Here is a 21,094-nt window from a genome sequence, read left to right on the forward strand (position 1 = left end):
GAAAGCTTGCTACATTTTGCAAGGGCCTTGTAAAAACAAGAGGAGCAGGAATGAGGTCGGAGTACAGTGCTCGACAGTGGTACATTACTTTTCCGTCCACAAACCTCAGATGTAGTTGAAAGTTTGGATGAATCGGGATGTGGAAGTATGCATCCTGAAGGTCGAGAGAGACCATCCAGTCGCCTTCCATTAATGCTGTCAAGACAGCTTGGTAGACTTCATCGTGAAGTTTGTCTTGACAATGAACACATTGAGCGCACTTGCATCTTACGTACTCCTGCAGTGAACGTGGCTGCCAGATCATTGGAGCCATCCCTGATAGTCTTGTTCCTGCAGAGAACGTGGCTGTCAGATTATTGGAGCCATCCCTGATAGCCTTGTTTATGCATGACATAATTGTACAGCAAAACTTCAAACGCTCGAAAAAACTCCTAACAGGAGATGGTCTAGCTCTGAAGCCGACCATAAAATCTTGGAGCGTCTCATGGCCAGGCGCCAGGGAGAGTCTATGAGGTCTGAGAAGTCTATCTGGGCAGAGGCAGGAACTCCCAAGCCGAGAACTTCTCCCGTGTCATACCAGACGCTCGCTCTATAAGCCAGTTTAAAAGGAGGGAAAGCAAAGGCTGTCTCCCCCAAACTCCTCCTGGTGATCAACCAGTTGCCTAGCAAACGTAAAGCTCTCTTAGAAGAGCGAGAGAGCACTAGCTTAGAAAACAACGGCTTCGAAGTAGCTAGGCCTAGTGTAAACTCTGACGTTTAGGCGAACGAGGAGCAGCAGTTACAAAATGATCCGGACAAAGATCCTTAAAAATCAGCACGATTTATTTAAAGTCCATAGAGGGCTGAGCAGCTTTAGGCTCCTCTCCGTCTGACAGAGTCCCCAAGGGAATATCAGTAGGAGGGGGATCAGCAACTTCCTCATCTGAAGGAACCTCGTCCGACAATTGCCGAGTCTCAAGCAAGGGAGAGACCTGCCGTGGTGGCAATGCTTGACAAGCAGAGTCCACACGCAAAGGAGCATCAGTAGCAGTCAAGGACGCTACGTCATGTAACTGCTTAAAGGACTGACCAGCAACAACAACAGGTGCAGGAGGACGTTCGACGTCAACTCGAGACTGCCTTGACTGCCTAGACTGAGCAGTCAAAACAACTCTTGACTGCGGTGCTTGACGTGACGCTGACGTGACTTTGTAACGTCAACGTCAACAAGACGAGCAAAGGCTCGTTTGGGCGGCTGACGGCCAGGATCTCGATCAGCTAAGCGGCGAGGATCATCGTGAACCTGCTCAGCAGAATAGTCCTCCATAAGAGAGGCAAGCTTATTCTGCATGTCTTGCAGTACAACCCATTTAGGATCAACGGGAATGGGTGCGGTAAGAGACGAGGGTAACGTCTGTGACTGCAAAACCTTGCCTACACTAAGACTCTCGGAGCCTGTGTTACGCTTCTGTTTAGGCGTCGAGCAGTCTTCCGATGACTGCACAGGGTCAGAGCTGTCCCAATGGCTACAACCAGGACGCTGGACCTGTCCTGAAGGGACTGACTTTCGCTTTAAGGGTCTCGAAACCTTGCTCCACGGTTTCTTACGCGATAAGCCTTCGGATGACGAGGAGAAAACCGTCTCGCTCGTCTTATGGTAGGGGCGGTCTTGACGAGACACGCCTGAAACCATAGAGGGAACGTCTGTTCGTTGGTTAAAGTCTCTCGAACCCATAAGTCCTACGACATTATTTCTCCCTGGGGCATGGGAGCTTGCAAGAGGTCTCGGACTAGGCGAACGACAGGCACGAACAGACGAACCCTCTGTCGCAACACTGATAACACTTTGCGCAATTATCACTTTATCACTACAATTTTCTGTTTTGCACTTACTTCACTGAAATCGAATTTTTCAATAATTTCACATTAGGCATGAATAAAAACTGATTTCTACCTGAAGCACGCAATTCTCCCCTACATCAAAAGGTTATAATTGCGAAATAAGTCGTATAATGTAAGCACATTAATACAAGCAAAAAAACAGTAAACATATATATCGAATAAAACGGAAATATATAAAGTTAAAAGGATCAGTGACTGGGGAGGAGACTAAACACTAGTTCATTAAAAACTACGTTTTCAATCTCTCACCGTACAGTGCCTTGGGACGAGAATAAAAACTAAAAACGTTTTATTCTTTCTCCCCGTACAGAGACTTGGGACGAGAGTAAAAAACTGACTCGAGAACAACGTTACTCGCTTGGGACGAGAATAAAGATCGGAACGTTCTCTCTTCCTCTCTCTCTCTCCGTCTCTCTCTCTCTCTCTCTCTCTCTTGATTTCACACAGAAGAGAAAAGCCCACTTACCCTTCGTCAATAAACAGGTTATTTGACCAAAGGAAAAAACTGAAAGGACTAAGAAATTGAAAATTAACAAGTTCCTTTAAATTAGTATTTAAAACATTTCAGTTTGAAAGAAGAATGAACAAAACGTCAGAATCGATTTACAGTGAACCCTCGCTACTTCGCGGTTCGACAATCGCGGATTCACCACTTCGCGGGGTTTTCCCATAACCCATATATATATACATATCGCGGATTTTCCGGAAAATTCGAAAATACCGCGAAATCTGAAGATAACCAAATACGATATTTTGTTACCTGTAATTCCATTAATACTGTAATTATAGTAATATCTGCTCTTACTGATTGTTCATTGCATTACATATGATATATAATTCAGCACAGAAAGAAATAAAACACGAAAAGAGAATGTGATCATACGATAATTCAGTACGTAGTAAAATTAAATCGAACATGAAACGCAAATCATATGCAGTCATACCATATTAGAATGGTGTGTACTGTAATGGATGTGCTTCTTTTCCATGAATCTTTTGTATGTATACGTACGTAGTACAGTACTGCATCCAATAATATTCTTTGTTGCAAAAATCACATTTCGAATAAGTACTGTAAGCGTACGAGAGAGAGAGAGAGAGAGAGAGAGAGAGAGAGAGAGAGAGAGAGAGAGGCGTAAAATAGCGTACGTACGTAAATTTTTATTATTATTGTTATTATTATTATTATTGTTGTTGTTGTTAATAAAATTATTATTGTTATTATTATTAATCATTATTATTATTATTATTACTGTACAGTATTATTATCATTATTTATTATTATTACGGTATTGTACTTAATCTACGTACGTTCAGTGTGCGCGGGACATCTTCTATGAGTAACCAACGCACCATAGTACTGTATAAGACGGGTTGTGATTGGTTCAAGCGCTGATAGATGACGAATCAAAACTCAAGTTTTGTTATCTAGCCTGTGATTGGTGTTTGGCCCGCATCTCCAACCCGCAGCATCAGAGTTCTCGCGGGACTGCATCGTTCACTTTCTCTTTCCGCGTATTGCTGAGTAGACGTTCTTAAGTTTGTGAAGTTGAATCTGTGCTGTGTGCGACTGTTTTAAGTTGAACTTTTTGTTGAACTTTCTGTTACAATGGCTCCCAAGCGTTCTGCTTCTAGTAAGGCTGGTAGTGAGCCTAAACGCCACCGAAGAATGATGACGATAGCTGAGAAGGTTACGCTTCTCGACATGTTAAAAGATGGTAGAAGTTACGCGGCCGCCGGCCGCCATTTTGGCATCAACGAATCCACCGTTCGCTACATCAGGAAGGACGAGGCGAACATTAGAAAGACTGCTGCAATCACCTTTAGCAGATCAGCGAAGCGAGTCGTTACAACGCGTAATAAAACGATCGTACGCATGGAAGGTGCTTTAGCTGTGTGGATTGCCGACTGTCGGAAGAAGAACATAGCGTTGGATACGAACACCATCCGAACAAAGGCTTTGAGCTTGTATGAGAATTTTGCGGCAAAGGAACCTCATGACGACGATGGCGACCATGCTGAAGAAGATGATGATGTAGATGATCCTCAACCAGGGACCTCCACTGATTCCCAGCGTCAGAAACAACGTTTTTCCGCCAGCAAAGGATGGTTCGCGAAGTTTCAGAAACGCTTCGCCCTGAAAAGCGTTTCCCTGCATGGGGAGTCTGCTTCCGCTGACACTGCCGCTGCTGAAACTTACGTGAACCAGACTTTCAAGAACATTATCGCTGAAGGTGGATACAAGCCGGAACAAGTGTTTAATATGGATGAAACCGGCTTGTTTTGGAAGAGAATGCCGTCGCGAACTTTCCTGTTCAAAGAGGAAGCCAAAGCCTCTGGCTTTAAGGCATTCAAGGATCGCGTTACCCTCGTGATGTGTGGCAATGCTGCTGGATTTTTGTTAAAGCCGGGGCTTATTTATAAGTCGAAAAATCCTCGCGCTTTGAAAAACAAAAATAAGAATCTCCTTCCCGTGTACTGGATGCATAATCAAAAGGCATGGATTACGAAGATGCTGACCTCCAACTGGTTCCACCAGTGTTTCATCCCGCAAGTCCATGAATATCTCTTAGAGAAGGGCTTGCCATTCAAGATCCTTCTCCTTATGGATAACGCTGGTGGACACGCAACTGACCTGTCGCGTGAGGGCGTTCAGGTTGAGTTCCTGCCACCCAACACCACGTCATTAATTCAACCAATGGACCAGGGGGTTATCAGGGCGTTCAAGGCCCTCTACACGAAGAATACCTTGGCGGACCTCGTTGCGTGTGTGGATGCTGCCCAAGATGACGAGGATGAAGACTTCAACTTGAAGGCGTACTGGCGGCAGTACACCATAGCCACGTGCCTGCAGAATATTCAAAAGGCACTTCAAGAGATGAAACCTGCAACTGTAAATGCGAGCTGGAAGAAGCTGTGGCCCGATATTGTTTACGACGACAAGGGATTTACTCCGTCGGAAATCCAACACTCTGCAATACGGAAATCTGTGCAGTTGGCTGCCATAATTGGGGGTGACGGGTTTGGCGACATGACGACTGAAGACGTCGACGAGTTGTTGGACTGCCATTCCCAGCCCCTAACTGACGCAGATCTCGAAGACCTGACGAAATCGGCAAGTGAGGAAGAGAGTGAGGGTACCCAGGAAGAGACCCAAGAAAATGTAGAAGAAACGGGCTTAACATTAGAACGGCTCGCCAAGTTCTGCAACCATATGAAGGAGGCGAAAGAAATGTTGCAAGAGTGGGACGAGGATATGGTTCGCGCGATGCAATTCTGCAACAAGGTCGATGACATCACGACTCCCTACAGGATGCTCTTGGATCGAAAAAAGAAGCAGCGGCAACAACTTCCGATCACAATGTTTTTTCAGCCTCGCAAAAAAGAGCCAGTTCCTCCTGCTAGTACGCCTTCGGAAGAAATTGAAGAAGTTGAAGAGGTGTCCCAGGAAAAGACACCTCCGTCTGAAGAGACGTAAAATACTATCATTGACTGCACAGTAGAACACATCATCAGCTTCATCATCATCATTTCTACTGTGCAGCAAATTCATCGCCATCGTCATTCAAGTTTTTCTGGAACTTCTTTCGTGGTGAGTACAGTAACAATCTTTATTTTTTACTTTAACCTGTTTTATAGTTTAGTACTGTACGTACTGTATGCATTAAGTTAAAGGGAAGGTTTTAAAAGTCTACATGTTGTAACCTATCATATTTTTTTTGTTTAAAATTTACATTTACGTACGTAAAACAATCTCTCTCTCTCTCTCTCTCTCTCTCTCTCTCTCTCTCTCTCTCTCTCTCTCTCTCTCTCAAATTGTTTTCCTGCTTTGCTACGTACAAATACTGTATAATTTATATTTGTAAGGTAACATATTTTGTAAATGCTTTGTACTGTAAATACTGTATGTACTGTATCATTATTTATCACTATCATCATGCGTGTTAAATGCCTTGTTTGTTCTGAGCGTGGTTGTTTACTGAGCGTACATACACGCCGTCGTTTCAGGCGGCGTCATAAAGAAAAAGATTTCATTTGGAAGTCCTAAGAAAAATACGTAAACTAAAACATTGGTAATAAAAAAATCAACATACAGTACTGTATAATCAATATAATCGATGCAAAAACTAACCATACGTACATATATGTGTACACTAAATGAGTTTGTTTCTTCATTATGATCAGAGATGAACGTAAACAAAACATTGGTTGCCATTTTTTATCGTGCTTTTTAGGTGTTTAGGAAACACATGATATAAAATCGCCTTTAATATTTGTGCCTGTTTTAGTTTAGGGTGCTGTAGTACATGCATTAAGTGTTCTGTACATTACAGGGTGTAAAGGGTGGTTTGTTAACAGTACTACGTACAAGGGAAGGTTTTAAAAGTCCGAATATACATGTTAAATAAATAGGTAAATATGCTGTCACTACTTCGCGGATTTTCACCTATCGCGCCCGCGTCTGGAACCTATCTACCGCGATAAACGAGGGTTCACTGTACTCTTTCTGCAAAGTGAAACCGTGATTCTCTCTTTCTCTATCGTAACGATAAAGCGCAAACTGCGTAGCATAAATAAACCAAACGTTAGTTCATCTTTGAAACAGCACGAAGACTATTCAAAGAAAATCTTTCATAAAATATCTACTAAAAAATATTCATTTAATAACTCTTACAGAGCAAATGATTTAAACTAACGAAAATAAAAGTTGAAAGGGCTCAACGTTGTTTAACTTCGGTTTCCAAGTTAGGACCACCTACTCTCGGATTAGGGGAGGAATAGGTAAGGCCGCATATAAACAAATCATTAAAATTTATCTTGATGTTTATTATAAATGGAAAGCTAATCGAAGAGGCCTAATAAAGGCGGGTGAGATATAAAATATATAGAGGAAAATCTATAATTAACAACAACAATTTATAACGTGATAAGATAATTGCTAAAAGCCTAAAACACACTTCCGTACACTAAGGGAAGGGTCGGCTATTTTTACTCTATGGAAAAAAACCAGAGATAAAAGCAAGGGCAAAACACTTTTACTCTCCTTTCAAAAGCATTTCTTTTGAGGATAGTATTGAATAATCCAACACGCCGAAAGCAATAAAACCAAAACCAAGTACTTCACCAATTCGGTAGAAAACTCGAGGTCATAATAGCGAGTGGAATCGACTTGTCGATGGAACCGACAGAGAAGAACTGGAGCTGTTTACATGTATATGCGGTATCTGGCCGATAGTTGGCGCTGGTGGGCACACCCGCTACCTTCATGGCGATCGCTCGCGAGTTTTTGAATTCTGTCGAGCCGTCGGAGACGTCAGCTATTATATATTCACCGGCTAAGTTTAATATTTAAAAAAATAAACTACAAGAGAATTAATGAACAATTAAAATATTTTACGAACAACAGCACTAAAATAGATCTTGCATATATAATCCATAAAAACTTAAAAAAACAAGAACAAGATACATAAAATAAAATAGTGAGCCAAGTGTACCCTTAAGCAAGAGAACTCTACCCTAAGACAGTGGAAGATCATGGTACAGAGGTTATGACACTACCCAAGACTAGAGAACAATGGTTTGATTTTGGGAGTGTCCTCCTGGAAGAGCTGCTTACCATAGCTAAAGAGTCTTGTCTACCCTTACCAAGAGGACAGTAGCCACTGAACAATTATAGTGCAGTAGTTAACCCCTTAAACGAAGAAGAATTGTTTTGTAATCTTAGTGTTGTCAGGTGTATGAGAACATAGGAGAATATGAAAAGAATAGGCCAGACTATGTGGTGAATGTTTAGGAAAAGGAGAAAAAGAGCTGTACCAACAGAGAGGGATCCAATGCAATACTGTCTGGCCAATCAAATGACCCAATAACTCTCCAGTGGTAGTAACCTTCTACAGAACAAGCATTATGAACATCTGGTTAGTATAATATTAGGAAATTCTATTATCAAAATCCCATTTTTATACCCTTTTCAGTCAAATCATCAATTTCTTTGCAAGTCTGATCCCTTGTATAATTTTCAGCTAACTTAGCCTTGTATCTTTTAAGGTTGCCATCATAAAGATCTTTTCAACTTATGCTTTAAAGTCTTTTTGGGAGTATTTACATATGGTAACTCGCAATCTTATAAGTTTTTAGTCTAGCTTATGTTGCGGACCCCTTTTATATGAAGATTAGGCTAGCGTAGCCTATTGTCTTTTGCATACGCTAGTCAAACATATGAATGCTTACTTTATTGCATAGATAAGTAGCTCCATGAATATTATATTGGAAGCTTTCACAATTTAGATGCCAATAACATCTCGGCCAATTAGTATATCTGAGTAGACTAAATTTGGATATTCTATATATAGTACATAAATACTAAATTTTAATGGAAATGTCTAACCTCAGTTAGGTTAGGGTGTTCAATTAATTGGTTACCAAAGCCTTTACAGGATAGTTTTATATTTTGTGACTTATCAATATCAGAGATAATATTTGAACATTGAATAACAAATTATCTTATTAATCTGCTTTTGTAATATTTTCACTTACAAGATATTGTTTGTGAATATATGAATATATTTGGAGTGGAGATAGTCTCTTCCCTACTCCAAGGTTTGTTCCAAGGTTTGTTACAAGAGTGGTGGAGGTGCTAGCATGTACCTCTTTCCCCACAGTGACTGGATCCTCCTTCCTGTATTTATTAGATATAAATATTGAGGGGGAAGGGAGGGTTACTCAAATTGAACCTTGCAGGTAATATGCATTCTTTTCCTACCAATGAGCTTTTGAAGCCAAGGATTCAATTACTATGTGGTTAGGGAAAAGAGTATGATCTAATTATGGGCCCCTTTTCTTATACTTTGAAACATATGACTATGTATTTGATAATTTGGGGTAAAGATTAGTCTCCTGCATTTTTTAGTTTTTTGAACTGAGTTACCCTTATCCATATTTTTCTCTCCACCCTATTTTAAAGAAGATTGAGGCTTGTCGTAAATATGCTTTTACCTTTCCCTACTTATTTGATTAGTAAGCCATGGGTTTCAACTACAGTATTTTGTAATTAAGAAAAAGAGTATAACAAAGTTATGGCCTCCTTCCCATACACTTCGATTCATCAAAGGGGTGATGATTTACTTGATTGTTATGAGAAAGGTTTACTCTTAACGAGACTAAAACCTTAATACTGTGCTAGTAAGGTCCTCAAGAGGGGGAGATGGACTCCTCTCCTTGGAGATACTAGAGTACAACCAAACGAAAGCGGCCCATAAGACAGAATATATCATGTCAAAATCTAAAGATTTTGGGCATTTTACCTGATGAGAAAGTGCAGTTTACAAAAATACTGAAACTGAAGACAGATTTAAGTCTTATAGGTGGGAGGGTTCCTTTGATCATAATTCCAAAAGTACTGTATTTTCATTTCCAGGTGGTCACTGGAAAACACAGGAATCCTGGAAGAATTATGATTCCTAGTCAATCAGACACGGGGAAGCAAGATCGATCGATCGATATATATATATCTCTCTCTCTCTCTCTCTCTCTCTCTCTCTCTCTCTCTCTCTCTCTCTCTCTCTCTCTCTCTCTCTCTCTCTCTCTCTCTCTCTTTTTACATCATCCATTGTAAAAGTTATTCTATTCAATGGTTGTGGCCCTTCATATTTGATAGCTGGTTCATAAATGTATTCCCTAATGAACACACTTGTGAAATATGCATTCATCAGTTCAGCTTTTTCCAATTCATTTATCATAAGATTACCCTCCGAGTCTCTTAATGTGCTAATGTTGTTTTTGGGTTTTCTTTACTAGCTGAAGCCACTTTTCTTTTCATTGATCTTGGCCTTTCTAACTATTTTATCTACTTTTCGGCTTAACTTCTTGTGTTCAGAAATTTCATGAATTGAAGCCTGTGGACCCATTGATTTATGTTTTCTGTCTCTACTTCTTATTGCATTGGATATTTCTCTGTTAACCCACTTAGGCTGTGGAGTTCCATTTGGTAAACGTTTTCTATGCGGTATACATTTGGCCCTTTTTTCTTTATACTGTATATTTCTACAAAGGAGTCCCATTGTGTATCTATGTTCCATTTTGTCGTATTTTAAATTCTTGGTGTATTCCTTTAGTTTTATCCAGTTACAATGTCTGTAGTTCTTTTCATAATTTTCCTTTCTTTTAGATGATGAATATTTACCTGAAACCTAACTATTCTGTGGTCACTTTTGCAAATATCTAGCACGATATCTTGTATGTTGTTTTCCCTAGTTGGTTTATCAACCCACTGATGAAGGAATTCATTGTTGACAAATTCTAGTAGTCTATGTCCCTCTGTGTTTGATGAAAAATTCATAGTGTCCCAGTTTACTGCTGCATTGAAGTCTCCCATTAGGACAGCTACCTTATTATTAACTTCTTGTCAAAGTTGTCTATACAGCTCTTCTTACTGTTTTGTATTTGATGTGGTGGTCTGTATATTACTAGTATAGACATGTTTTTTCCTATGGTGTTGGTGTTTGCACCTGTCACTTCACGTTTCTAATTTAATTTCTATGTGGTATAAGTGATTTTTAACATAGAGCATTACCTCTCCACCTTTTTTGGTAAGGCGATCCTTCTTGAATTGCTTGAAACCTGGGATTTCGTATTCTCTGATAAAATCCTTTGTTTTTTCTTGAATCCAAGACTCGGTAATGCCTATGACATCTAGTTCCTGACTAGCTATTATTGTCCTGAAGTTTTCCATTTTGTTTCTAACTGACTCAGCATTGAATTAAGCCACTCTGAGGAAATTTTCTATCTTTTTCCTCTTCCTCTGTGGCTTTGCTAGTTTCCCTGATTTAATAGAGTTTTAGTTTTACTTTTATATGTATTATCCAAGTTTTCTGCCAAATTTCCTCTCATTGTTGTTGGAGTATTTTCTAAGGGTCTATTTTGTTCTTAGTCTACTGTGTCTAAGTAATTGTGCAGGTTGAGATTAAGTTGGGTTCCGTATATTCTCTTGCCTTCTTCACGAAAGTGTATTCCATCTCTTCTGTATAATTTTCTCTTGCCGTAGAGAGTATCCCAAAGATCTATAAATTTCACTTTCTTTTTCTGGCATGTAGATTTAAGCCTTTTGCTTATCCCTATGGCCTTACTAAGGGTGAAGTGGCTGACACTGAGTCTTGGGAGAATACCTATAACTATAGTATTGTTGGTCTTGTTTCTAGCCGTTTAAACAGTTTTTTTTCTAGCTGTTTAACCAAAGGTTCTGTTTGGCCAGCAGTATCCTTTCTTAGGAATAAGTCATTTCCAGTTGCCTGTACAATAATAGTGGTCGTCTTGCTCTTTGTTATAGTTTTACTGACCACTTCTTCTTTCTTCTGTGCACTGGACCCTGGATAGGACCTGACCTTACTCCTGTTTTTGAGGCCGAAGTGCTCCCCTTGGTCCTTTACCACAGAGTCTCCGATTAATGTCTCATCTTCCTCTTTCTCTGCTACGAGGGGAGAATCTTTTTTTGGTGTTAGTTACATTTTTAGGCTGTTGTTTAGTCTACTTGGCATTAACTATCCTTCCTCTAGTGGGTTTCATGAATCTGTTTTAGTTTGTTGTTTCCTCTCTAGCTTCTATCTTTGACTTTACCTTATTTTGTATTTCTTGGATACTAATCCCATTTCCTACAGCAACATCTATGACTTCCTTTGTTCCTTATTTCCAACTGTTGGAACTTTGACATGACCTCTTTCAACTGTTTTCTATTTCTTGGTTTTCATTTTTCAATTTCTCTATTTCCTGTTCTTGCCGATAGAACAGGCATACACTATTACGATGCAGATTAGCAGAGCACCCTTCTTTGAAGTCTACACACCATTTGTTTATTTGGTATTTTGCACATTTGTGCTTTAACCTCAGTTTCTCACTCATTTTTAATTTCTCTGTTATATTGTCTAAAGCGTGTCCTTTGCCAGTGGGTGTCAGTTAAGTGGGCTTACCGATATATTGGGTGTTGGTTGAAAGGTCTATCCTAATAAAACTGGAACTGAAACCAGACACCTATACCTTTACTGTACCCTTAAAAGGTTAACATTATTACATGATAATTAAGAAATTTGAACACTAACCTGCCGTAATCCATGGTAAATACACAGCCAAAAGAGTAGAAGAGCACACAAAAAAGTTGCTTGAAACATTGCATCAATGAGTGATGGGACTAAAGACTCAATCAAAAATGTCATAGGAAATACAGGATCTGAAATATATAAAAAGTGAACCAAATAAAATATACAGTAATAGTGTTAGTATCCTCAAAATAAAGGACAATATCTAATCATTACACAGTAATCCAATATCTATCCACACACAACTTCATTAATTTTGATCAAATAAACTTGGACTAATTCTTAAAGATCATTGTGTGTTTGAAAATACAAAAGTTTTCTAAAATACACCTCAAAGATTGAACTGGAAGCAGATTTGAATAAATAATAATTCTCTTTTCTTAGCTTTGGTGTAGTTACTTAGGTACCATAAGAGCAATCCTAAAATTATAAGTTCATACATAATACTTTCATAAGGTCAGTATTAAGTGCTTCTAAATTACATCATTAACCATCTATAGTTATTTATACGGTTCAGCAATAAATGACAACTATTGGCTTGCTTTAATTGTATCACAGTGCTCCCGTATTTAAGATACAGAAAAAAGACAATTTTAATAAAAGAATTATATCTATACTCACCTGATGTTCATATTGCATCTTCTCCAGATGCGTAATTTATTAACATTTACTCCTAAAATTTAAAGAAATTCCCCATTATCTTTACTTTCAATAGACATGCACTAGTAAAGTAATGAGACACATTAACAGTAAATAGCAAGGAGTGAAGTACCAGGGACTCTATGTCATTTCAGTTTTGAAGTCAAACTATTCCCTAACCTCTTGACATTGTCAGTGGAGAGGAGGGTGGGCATGTATATGAACATGAGGTGAGCACAGTATAGAAACAGAAGAACTTTACATTATTAATAAAATTCCATTTATTTCTATGAACCTCCCCTAAAGTTCATTTATTCCTACAAAAATACAAACCTTTGCCCTTTAATAGGAGCATGATTTCAGCGAAGCTAAAAACTCAGCTCTTCAAATTTATGAGTTGTAGGTAATTACTGGGGGGTAGCAGGGAAACCCAGAACCCCATCCAGCTCATTGAGTAGCCAATCCCTGTACTAGACAAAATGTTAAAATATTCTATTTAAGCAAATTTGAGAGAAATATCTTTTCCTTCTCATTAAGGAGAAATTTAACATTAAGATAAAAGCTACGTCTGCCGATAGGGTCGACCCAATGCAGACATGTTTGCTACCTTGCTAAAGAAAAATATTGCTTTGCTTGTTCACCATAGAAGGCAACTGTCCATGGCAAGACTGGTCAAATCTAGATTTTTATGCCTTTTAACTGTCGGCATGATTTGACACATGATAGGCATTTTTTATAATTTTGGTAAGCAGCAAGATGGCACTGATAACTACATTTTGGCCACAAAAAGTATGGTGTACACTTCTGTAGCCTGCTATCAAACTGTGAGTCGATTGCCATGCAACCATTCCTTTCAGATTAACAATTTTTAAAAATTTTCTAAATCCATAAAAGCTACATCTTACCGAATGGAGTCCTATCCAACAATCCTTGCAAGTAAATAACTATCAAGTTCTCCAGGTTGGCTATCATGGGTTACAAAAGCAGTATACTGATGATATAAAGTACATAAAAAGAATGGAAAGTTTATTTGGTTAGTGTAAGTCATGGATTCTATCATTTACTAGAACTAGTTATGACAATGTTTTTAACATTTTACATTTCCTTTCCTAGTTAAAAACTATCAATTTCAGCCTTTGAAGATATAAAAATATGTTTATTTCTGTTTGAATAATAAGATTAGATTATTTCATATCAGATATTTTTGCAAACGTTTTTAAATCTTGATATAAAAAAACAGAATTTTAATAAAAAGAAAATTATGTTCATACTGGTTTTTTCCAAAAGCTAAGTTTATTGGTTTACCCCATAAAAGTTATCAAAAATTTTCCCATTTTCTTTCCGCTCAAAAGATACATGCCCCTAGTAAAATAATGAAAGAACATGACAAATTCAGATATAATTTGTATTTTTTCTAACGATACAAACCTTTAGCTATTTATTAGGGGTATTACTTTCGGCAAAGCTGAAAAGACAAGCTACTAAAATTTAGCAAGGGCTAACTACCCATCCCACTAGTTAGTGGGGAGTAGGGGGGTAGCTAACTACCCCTCTCACTCACACACCTGTGACTGAGCTCACTTTGCTTGGAGGTAGGACTTAAAGGGGGACAGCTCGGCGGGTCGTCGGCGCCCGCTCGTGTCCGAGTGTTGGGTTCTATTGTCAGCCATCAGCCTCCTATCTCTGGGGTGGGTCCTTATGTCCGATGTGGCTGTTAAGTCCTAGTCTGTGGTGGAAGAGTCGCGGACAGTGTTCACAGGGGAGGGTAGGTGGTGGGCAGGGCTGTTCTAATCGCTCTCTCCTTCTCCTCCTAGCCTCCTCATTTTGTCTCCTCTTCTCCTCGAAGTCCACAGTGCCATGGTGTACTGTACTCCTCCAGGTTTTCCTGTCCCTGGCTGTTTCTTCCCATGAAGAAGGATCGATGTCAGTTAGAGCCAGAGTGCGCTTTAGTTGATCTTTATAGTGCATTTTCGGGGCTCCTCGTGGTCTGGTGCCCTGGGTCAGTTCTCCGCAGAATATCTTCTTTGGGAGCCTAGATGGATCCATCCTATGCACGTGTCCTGTCCAGCGGAGGCGGTGGTGGATAATGGTGGCCTTCACGCTGGTCAGCGAGGCACGTTCTAAGACTTCAATGTTGGTGGTGTGGCTCTCCCAGGGGATTTTCAAGATCTGCCTCAGTTTCATTTGTTGGAAGCGTTCTAGGTTTTTAATATCGCTTCTATATAGCGTCCATGTTTCACATGCATACAGGAGCGTGGAGAGGACTACTGCCCTGAACACCATATTTTGGTGGTCATTGTCAGTGCCTGGTTGTTAAATACGCGGCAGTTGAGTCGGCCAAAGGCGGAGTGGGCTGCCCTGATCCTGTTCTCCATGTCCCTTTTGCTTGTGGGAGCTGATGTTAGGATGCTCCCTAGGTAGGAGAACTGGTCCACCTGTTCTAACGGTTGGTCATTCACTGTGGTATTGAGGTTTGGGAGCATCAGTCCTAGTGGATGTTGGACGAGGGTCTTGGTTTTGTCTATATTGACTTGCATCCCAAAACGTTCGTAGGCAGAGTTGTATGCATCAGCTAACGACTGCAGGTCCTCTGCCGTCTGACCTGGGTGGCATTGTCGTCAGCATACTGCAGTTCTCGCACTGCACTCAAGGTGGTCTTGGTTCTGGCACAGAGTCTAGCGAGGTTGAAAACGCCTCCATCCATGCGGAAACGTAGGTCGACTGAGGGTGTGTCTGGGGGAATCTCGTTGAGCATTGCTGCGGTGTATAGCGAGAAACACGTTGGGGCCAGAACACAGCCCTGCTTCAGGCCGCCGTTGATGGAGAATGGGCCTGAAAGAGAGTTCTGGTGGCAGACTCTCCCAACCATTCCGTCATGGAGGGCATGCACCAGCTTGACAAAATCGGGTGGGCAGCCATATCTTTTGAGGACAACCCACATGGCAGGTCGAGGTACTTTGTCGAAGGCCTTTTTCAAATCCCAGAAGATGAACATTATGGGCTGTTGTTGTTCGAGGCTCTTCTCTTGTAGTTGTCGCGCGCAGAAGATCATGTCTATGGTCCCGCGGAAAGGTCGAAAGCCGCACTGGGACTCTGGCAGGACGTCTTCTGCGAGAATAAGGAGGCGGTCAAGGAGAATCCGAGCGAAAATCTTACTCGCGATGCTTAGTACTGTAGTGAATATTCGCGATGCTTAGTACTGTAGTGATATTCACCGGTAGTTGTTACAGTTCTCCCTGTCTCCCTTCTTGAAGATGGTAATGATGTTTGCATCGTGGAAGTCACTGGGGAGGGTCTTGGTTTCCCATATTTTCAGTATAAGGAGCATCAAACGGTTCCTCAATCCAGGGCCACCATGAGTGAGGAGCTCCAACGGGATGTTGTCTGGCCCTGGGGCTTTGCCGGGCTTCATGCGCTGCAGGGCCTTGTTGAAGTCCTGGATGGAGGGTGGTAGTGCCATCTAGTGACGGACGGGATGCTGCGGCGGGTAAGTTTATATGAATAGCTAAAGGTTTGTATCGCTATGAAAAATACAAATTATCTCTATTTGTCATTTTTTCCGTAACTGGAGTACAAACCTACGCTATTTATTAAGAGTGACTCACCCATTAGGAGGGTGGATGTCCCTGCCGATCTGGCTTTTTGGCTTTACCTGGGATATACTTTTTTTGAGGTCAGTACCAAAAATAAGAAGACACTAACACCTCGCTAAACCTTGCTACGCAAGGACTGTGGACTAGGTAAGCTGTGTGTTCAGATATAAGCAGTGTGACTGTCAAGGTAAAGGTTATTCCGAGTCTTTTTGTAGGAAATACCGAGTTGACCAAAACTTTCCCAATACCACCATGCCAGGGCATGTGGACACAACAGTATTGACACAATATTAGGTACACAAGGAAGCATGGTTTACCGGCAGTGGTTAAGGTCAGCTTGTGCAGAGAACCCAGGCTGCTGCTTTCCCCAAGAAAGGGGAGGATGAAGAAAAAAAAAGCCACTCATTCCTTTTCATTCATGCAGACTAAAACTGGGTAACAGTGCCCTCAACCTTCTGCTACTTGTCCAATAAGAAGCTTGAGGTATTAGACCAGCTGTTGTGCAGCCACCACAGGGCCGATAGAGAACGTATCAAGCCTCCTATTGGTCATGTCTTGCAGGTAATGGGCTGTGAACGTTGTCTGAGGCTTCCACACCCCAGCTTGTAAAACCTGTGTCACAGAGTAATTCTTTTTTAAATATCATGGGCTCTGGGACGACGTGATGAAGGAGAATCTGAATTCAGAGCATGATCTATGAGCCTGTGAATCCATCCAAAAATAGTGTTTTTGACAATCCTCCTCTTGATCCTTCCAGTGCTGAAGAAAAATGAGGGCACTCAGGGGAGAGGTGCTGCTGTTCTCTTAAGGTAGAGCCTCAAGCTACTTACCGGGTAGAGTAACAGATGATCAGGGTTGTCTGATACATAGAGGAGACTTGTTATCCGGAAAGAGTCGAATCTAGGATCCGACACCCCTGGATTCTGAGTCTTGGCAAAAAACTCAGGGACGAAGCTGAAGCTTACCTCTCCCCATCCCCTTGAATGGGCAATGTTGTATGAGAGACCATGCAGTTTGCCGACTCGTTTGGCTGAAGCCAAGGTGAGCAGGAACACTGTCTTCCAAGTCAGGTGGCAATCTGTTGCCTGGCACAATGGTTAGTAGGGAGGCCTCTTTAGAGACCGGTGAACTTGAACCACGTTCTATGGGGGAGGTCTCACTTCTGACTGAGGACAGGTAAGTTCGTAACTCCGTATGAATAAGGAAAGTTTCAGCGATGAGATGTCCATTTCATTCAGTTTGAAGGCAAGACTCAATGCTGAGCAATAACCTTTCACTACCGTAACTGAAAGATGCATTTCCTCCTGCAAAGACAGTCATACCTCTCTTCACGAAAGAATCTACTCATGAAATTTTCATGCTGCGAAAATTTTTATGACTCACATTGCAAAAAATGTTTGATGTTAAGAAAAGAGATTTGCCAACCAGGTTGAGAATAAAATAGTCGCCCATTAAAAAAAGTTGAACAAAATAGGTATACGCAAAAGAAAATATATCTGTCTATAGTAGGGGTAACTATGATGGTTCAGTATATATGGTACTGTATATTTTGTATAGGTACAGTATTGTACAGTATGTATTGTATTACTTTCCATTTATTATTGCATTATGTTCTAATAACTACTTAATTTACAGGTATTAACAGTTAGTTTAGGTATATTGAATGGTTCAAATGTATTTGGCTCTACAATATTTCATTGTCGTTATACTATAGCTTTATTAGAAGATCTAATGTGGTGTTTTGTAGGGTTTGAAATGAATTAGGCGATTTACATGTAAAATGTGACTCACAACACGAGAAAATCAAGTTGCGAAAGCCACACCAGAACGAATTAATTTCGTGTTGTGAGGCATTACTGTACACAAAGAATTCCGCTATTGATGGAATAGAGGCATCGAGCGGACAGATACTCCTTCCATGACATCAACCACAGAAGACGTTCTGCTTTGCCTGGTAGACAGTTGCTGATGACTTTCGCAGGTATCCAGACATCCTCTTCGCAGCTTGTTGCGAAAATCCTGAGTGAGGAGATGCTGGATAGTCTCCAGGTGTGAAGTTGTAGCAAAACTACTGCTTTGTGGTAGATGTTAACGTGTGGTTGTCTGAGTAGATCGTGTCATGGAGGGAGTTCTCTTGGAGGCTCCATCAGGAGCTGCAGAAGATCCAGGAACCATTCCGCATGATACAAAGCAGAGCTATGAGGGTCATTGAGAGGTTGACCAATGTTCTGGCCTAGTTGAGTACCCTTCTCATCACACAAAATGGGGGAAAAGGCATAAACATCAATGTTGTCCCACTGTTGTTGGAATGCATCTTGCCAGAGAGCCTTGGGGTTCAGGACTGGGGAGCAGTACAGCGGGAGCCTGAAGTTCGGGGCCGTTGCGAATACATCCACAGTCAGAGAACCCCACTAAATCAGGACTTTGTTGGCTACTAGATGATTCAAAGACCATTCGGTACTCACTACCTGAGATGCTCTGCTAAGATAGTCAGTGAGAACATTCCTCTTGCCTGGAATGAAGCGGGCTGATAGTGGTAACGAGTGGACTTCAGCCCATCTCAGTATCTCTACTGCTAGATGGGATAGGGGCTGGAAAAAAGTACCTCCTTGCTTGTTGATGTAAGCCACTACTGTGGTGTTGTCGCTTATCAACACCACTGAGTGGGCCGCAAGGAACTGATGGAACTATTAAAGGGCCGGGAAGATGGCCTTCATCTATAAGAGATTTATGTAGAGGCACTTTCTGGACTCTGACCAAAGGTCTTAGGTCATGTGGTGCAGCACATGCCCCCCCCCCCTTCTTTTGATGCATCTGAAAACGGCATCAAGTCAGGGAGGAGGACGAGAAGATCTATGGCCCTCCACAGATTCTCGTCTGCCACCCACCATTAGAGGTCCGTCCATTCCACTGGTCCCATGGTAATCAGAATGTCCGGGGAATCGAAAGCCTGATTCCAATTTGATTCCAGTCACCACTGGAGGGATTAAATTCTTAGGCAGCCGTTGGAAACTAGATGGGCCAAGGATGATAGGCATCCGAGAAAACATAGCCACTTCTCGGCTGGGAGTTCTTCTCATCTGAGGAAAGGTCTTGTGACCTTTCTCAGCCTCGTTACCCTGTCATCTGATGGGAAGGCTTTGTGGAGATTGGTGTCTAAAATCATTCCTAGGTAAACTAGTCTTTGAGTGATAAGCAGGGTGGACTTCTCGCAGTTTACCATGATCCCCAGATCTTGGCAAAGCCTCAGAAGAGTTGCCACCGAGTCTGCTAAGATCAGCCAGTCTTCCAGATAACGGAGGAGACGGATGCCGATCCTGTGAGCCCAGGATAACACTTGGGAAAACACTGGTGAAGACTTAGGGTGCTGTGGAAAGACCGAAGCACAGTACCTTGAACTGGTATTTCCTGTTGTTTAGGCTGAATCTTAGATACTTCCTTGAAGACGGATGGATTGGGATCTGGAAGTATGCGTCCTTTAGGTTCAGTGTACACATGAAGTCCTGTGGTCTTACCGCTTGTCCGACCGTGTCTGCCGTCTTTATGCTGAACGAAGTCTATTTCACAAACTTGTTCCAAGCCGAGAGGTCGATGACTGGTCTCTAGCCTCCAGACGCCATTTCACAAGAAAGAGTCGACTGAAGAAGCATGTGGAGTCATCGAAGACCTCCTGGATAGCACCCTTCTCCAACATGGTCTGGACTTCTGCCCGAAGAAGTCTATCGTCACTGGATCCTTGATCCGGGGAAGGAGAGATGACATGAACGGGACGCGATACCCTGAACAAATCACAGAGACTGTCCAGGGCTTGGTCCCGAGTTGCTTCCACCTGTCCCAGCAACTTTGTAGGCCTCCTCCTACTGGTGGAGGAGCAGGGGATCGCCTATCCTAGTGTTTGAAGCCACAGCCGCTCCCTCTAGGATGTTTTCCTCTCCAGGATAACTTTGAGTCTTTCTTGTACTTGGATGGAAAGGGTTTCTTAGACATCTCTTTCTTTGCTGCTGACTGGGCTGTCAAGGCTTTGGGCTGGTTGGGCTGTGGAGGAGCTGGTGGTCTGTAGGGCCTTATGGAGGAGAAAGTCCTGGTGGGACTTCCTTCACCTCTCTACAGCCTGCTTGACGTCCCTAGGCTCGAACAACCAGGAACCTTCGAGAGAGGAGTTCCTGAGCCTTGTGATCTCGGCATTAAGGACTTGGTGATGGAACCTCTCGGATACCGAGCCCCTGGGCTTGAGGATGTTGTTGGCCCACTAGTTCGATACTTGGTGGGCCAGGAACATGATCGTCCGGGTACCTGAGAGGAGGAAGTTTCCTTCGTCTTCCTCGTACTTTTCTTGGAGAAGTCCTCGGTCCGTACCAGGATTCCCAAGGATCCTAACCACAGATCAAACCACAAGTAGCCTGCATGGCGGAGTTCGTGACCTTTTCTTGATTGAGGATCTATGCTGCTGAGAACGTGACTTGACGGCTGGAGAGTCTCTTCTGGGAGACTCCTTTGTCAGCTCTTCCAGAGAATGGTGAAGTGGAAGAGCTAGTCATGACTTGTCCAAGACCTCATAATACCTCCTTTGCTGAACGCGAGGAGGTGGGAGGAGCTTGGAGGTTGAGCCTGAACAAAGGGTGGAGGAAAACTTGGAGAGTTGGGCTGCAATCTAACTACGGGCAATCTTCAGCCCCTGAGACCAGGGCAAAGCTGCACTGAACTTAGTGGGCTTGGAGTGCCAAAGACACGGTCTAAGACTGTGTCTTTGCCCTCCTGAGGAGCTATCTCTGGGTTGGATAACCCATTGAAAGAACTCAGAGTCAGAACCTGCCGAAAGCATGTTCTGACTCCTTCTGTTCCCCATCTGAAGCGGGACTGGCATTGAAGTCTCTATCATCCACCGCTAGGAAC

At 41.9% G+C, this 21,094-nt stretch overlaps 1 protein-coding gene across 3 annotated transcripts in view; it reads right to left on the reverse strand.

Moving 5' to 3' along the window:
* The window catches only part of LOC137654537 (transmembrane protein 181), a 198,601-nt gene that overhangs the window by 85,090 nt on the left and 92,417 nt on the right, over window positions 1-21,094 (reverse strand). For all 3 annotated transcript variants that reach the window (XM_068388251.1, XM_068388252.1, XM_068388253.1), the window contains exon 8: window positions 11,973-12,100. In XM_068388251.1, coding sequence (XP_068244352.1) covers window positions 11,973-12,100 — 128 coding nt within the window. The remainder of the gene's footprint in view (window positions 1-11,972; window positions 12,101-21,094) is intronic.

This window comes from Palaemon carinicauda, chromosome 15, assembly GCF_036898095.1.
Source record: "Palaemon carinicauda isolate YSFRI2023 chromosome 15, ASM3689809v2, whole genome shotgun sequence".
In the NCBI taxonomy this organism is placed as follows: Eukaryota; Metazoa; Arthropoda; class Malacostraca; order Decapoda; family Palaemonidae; genus Palaemon; species Palaemon carinicauda.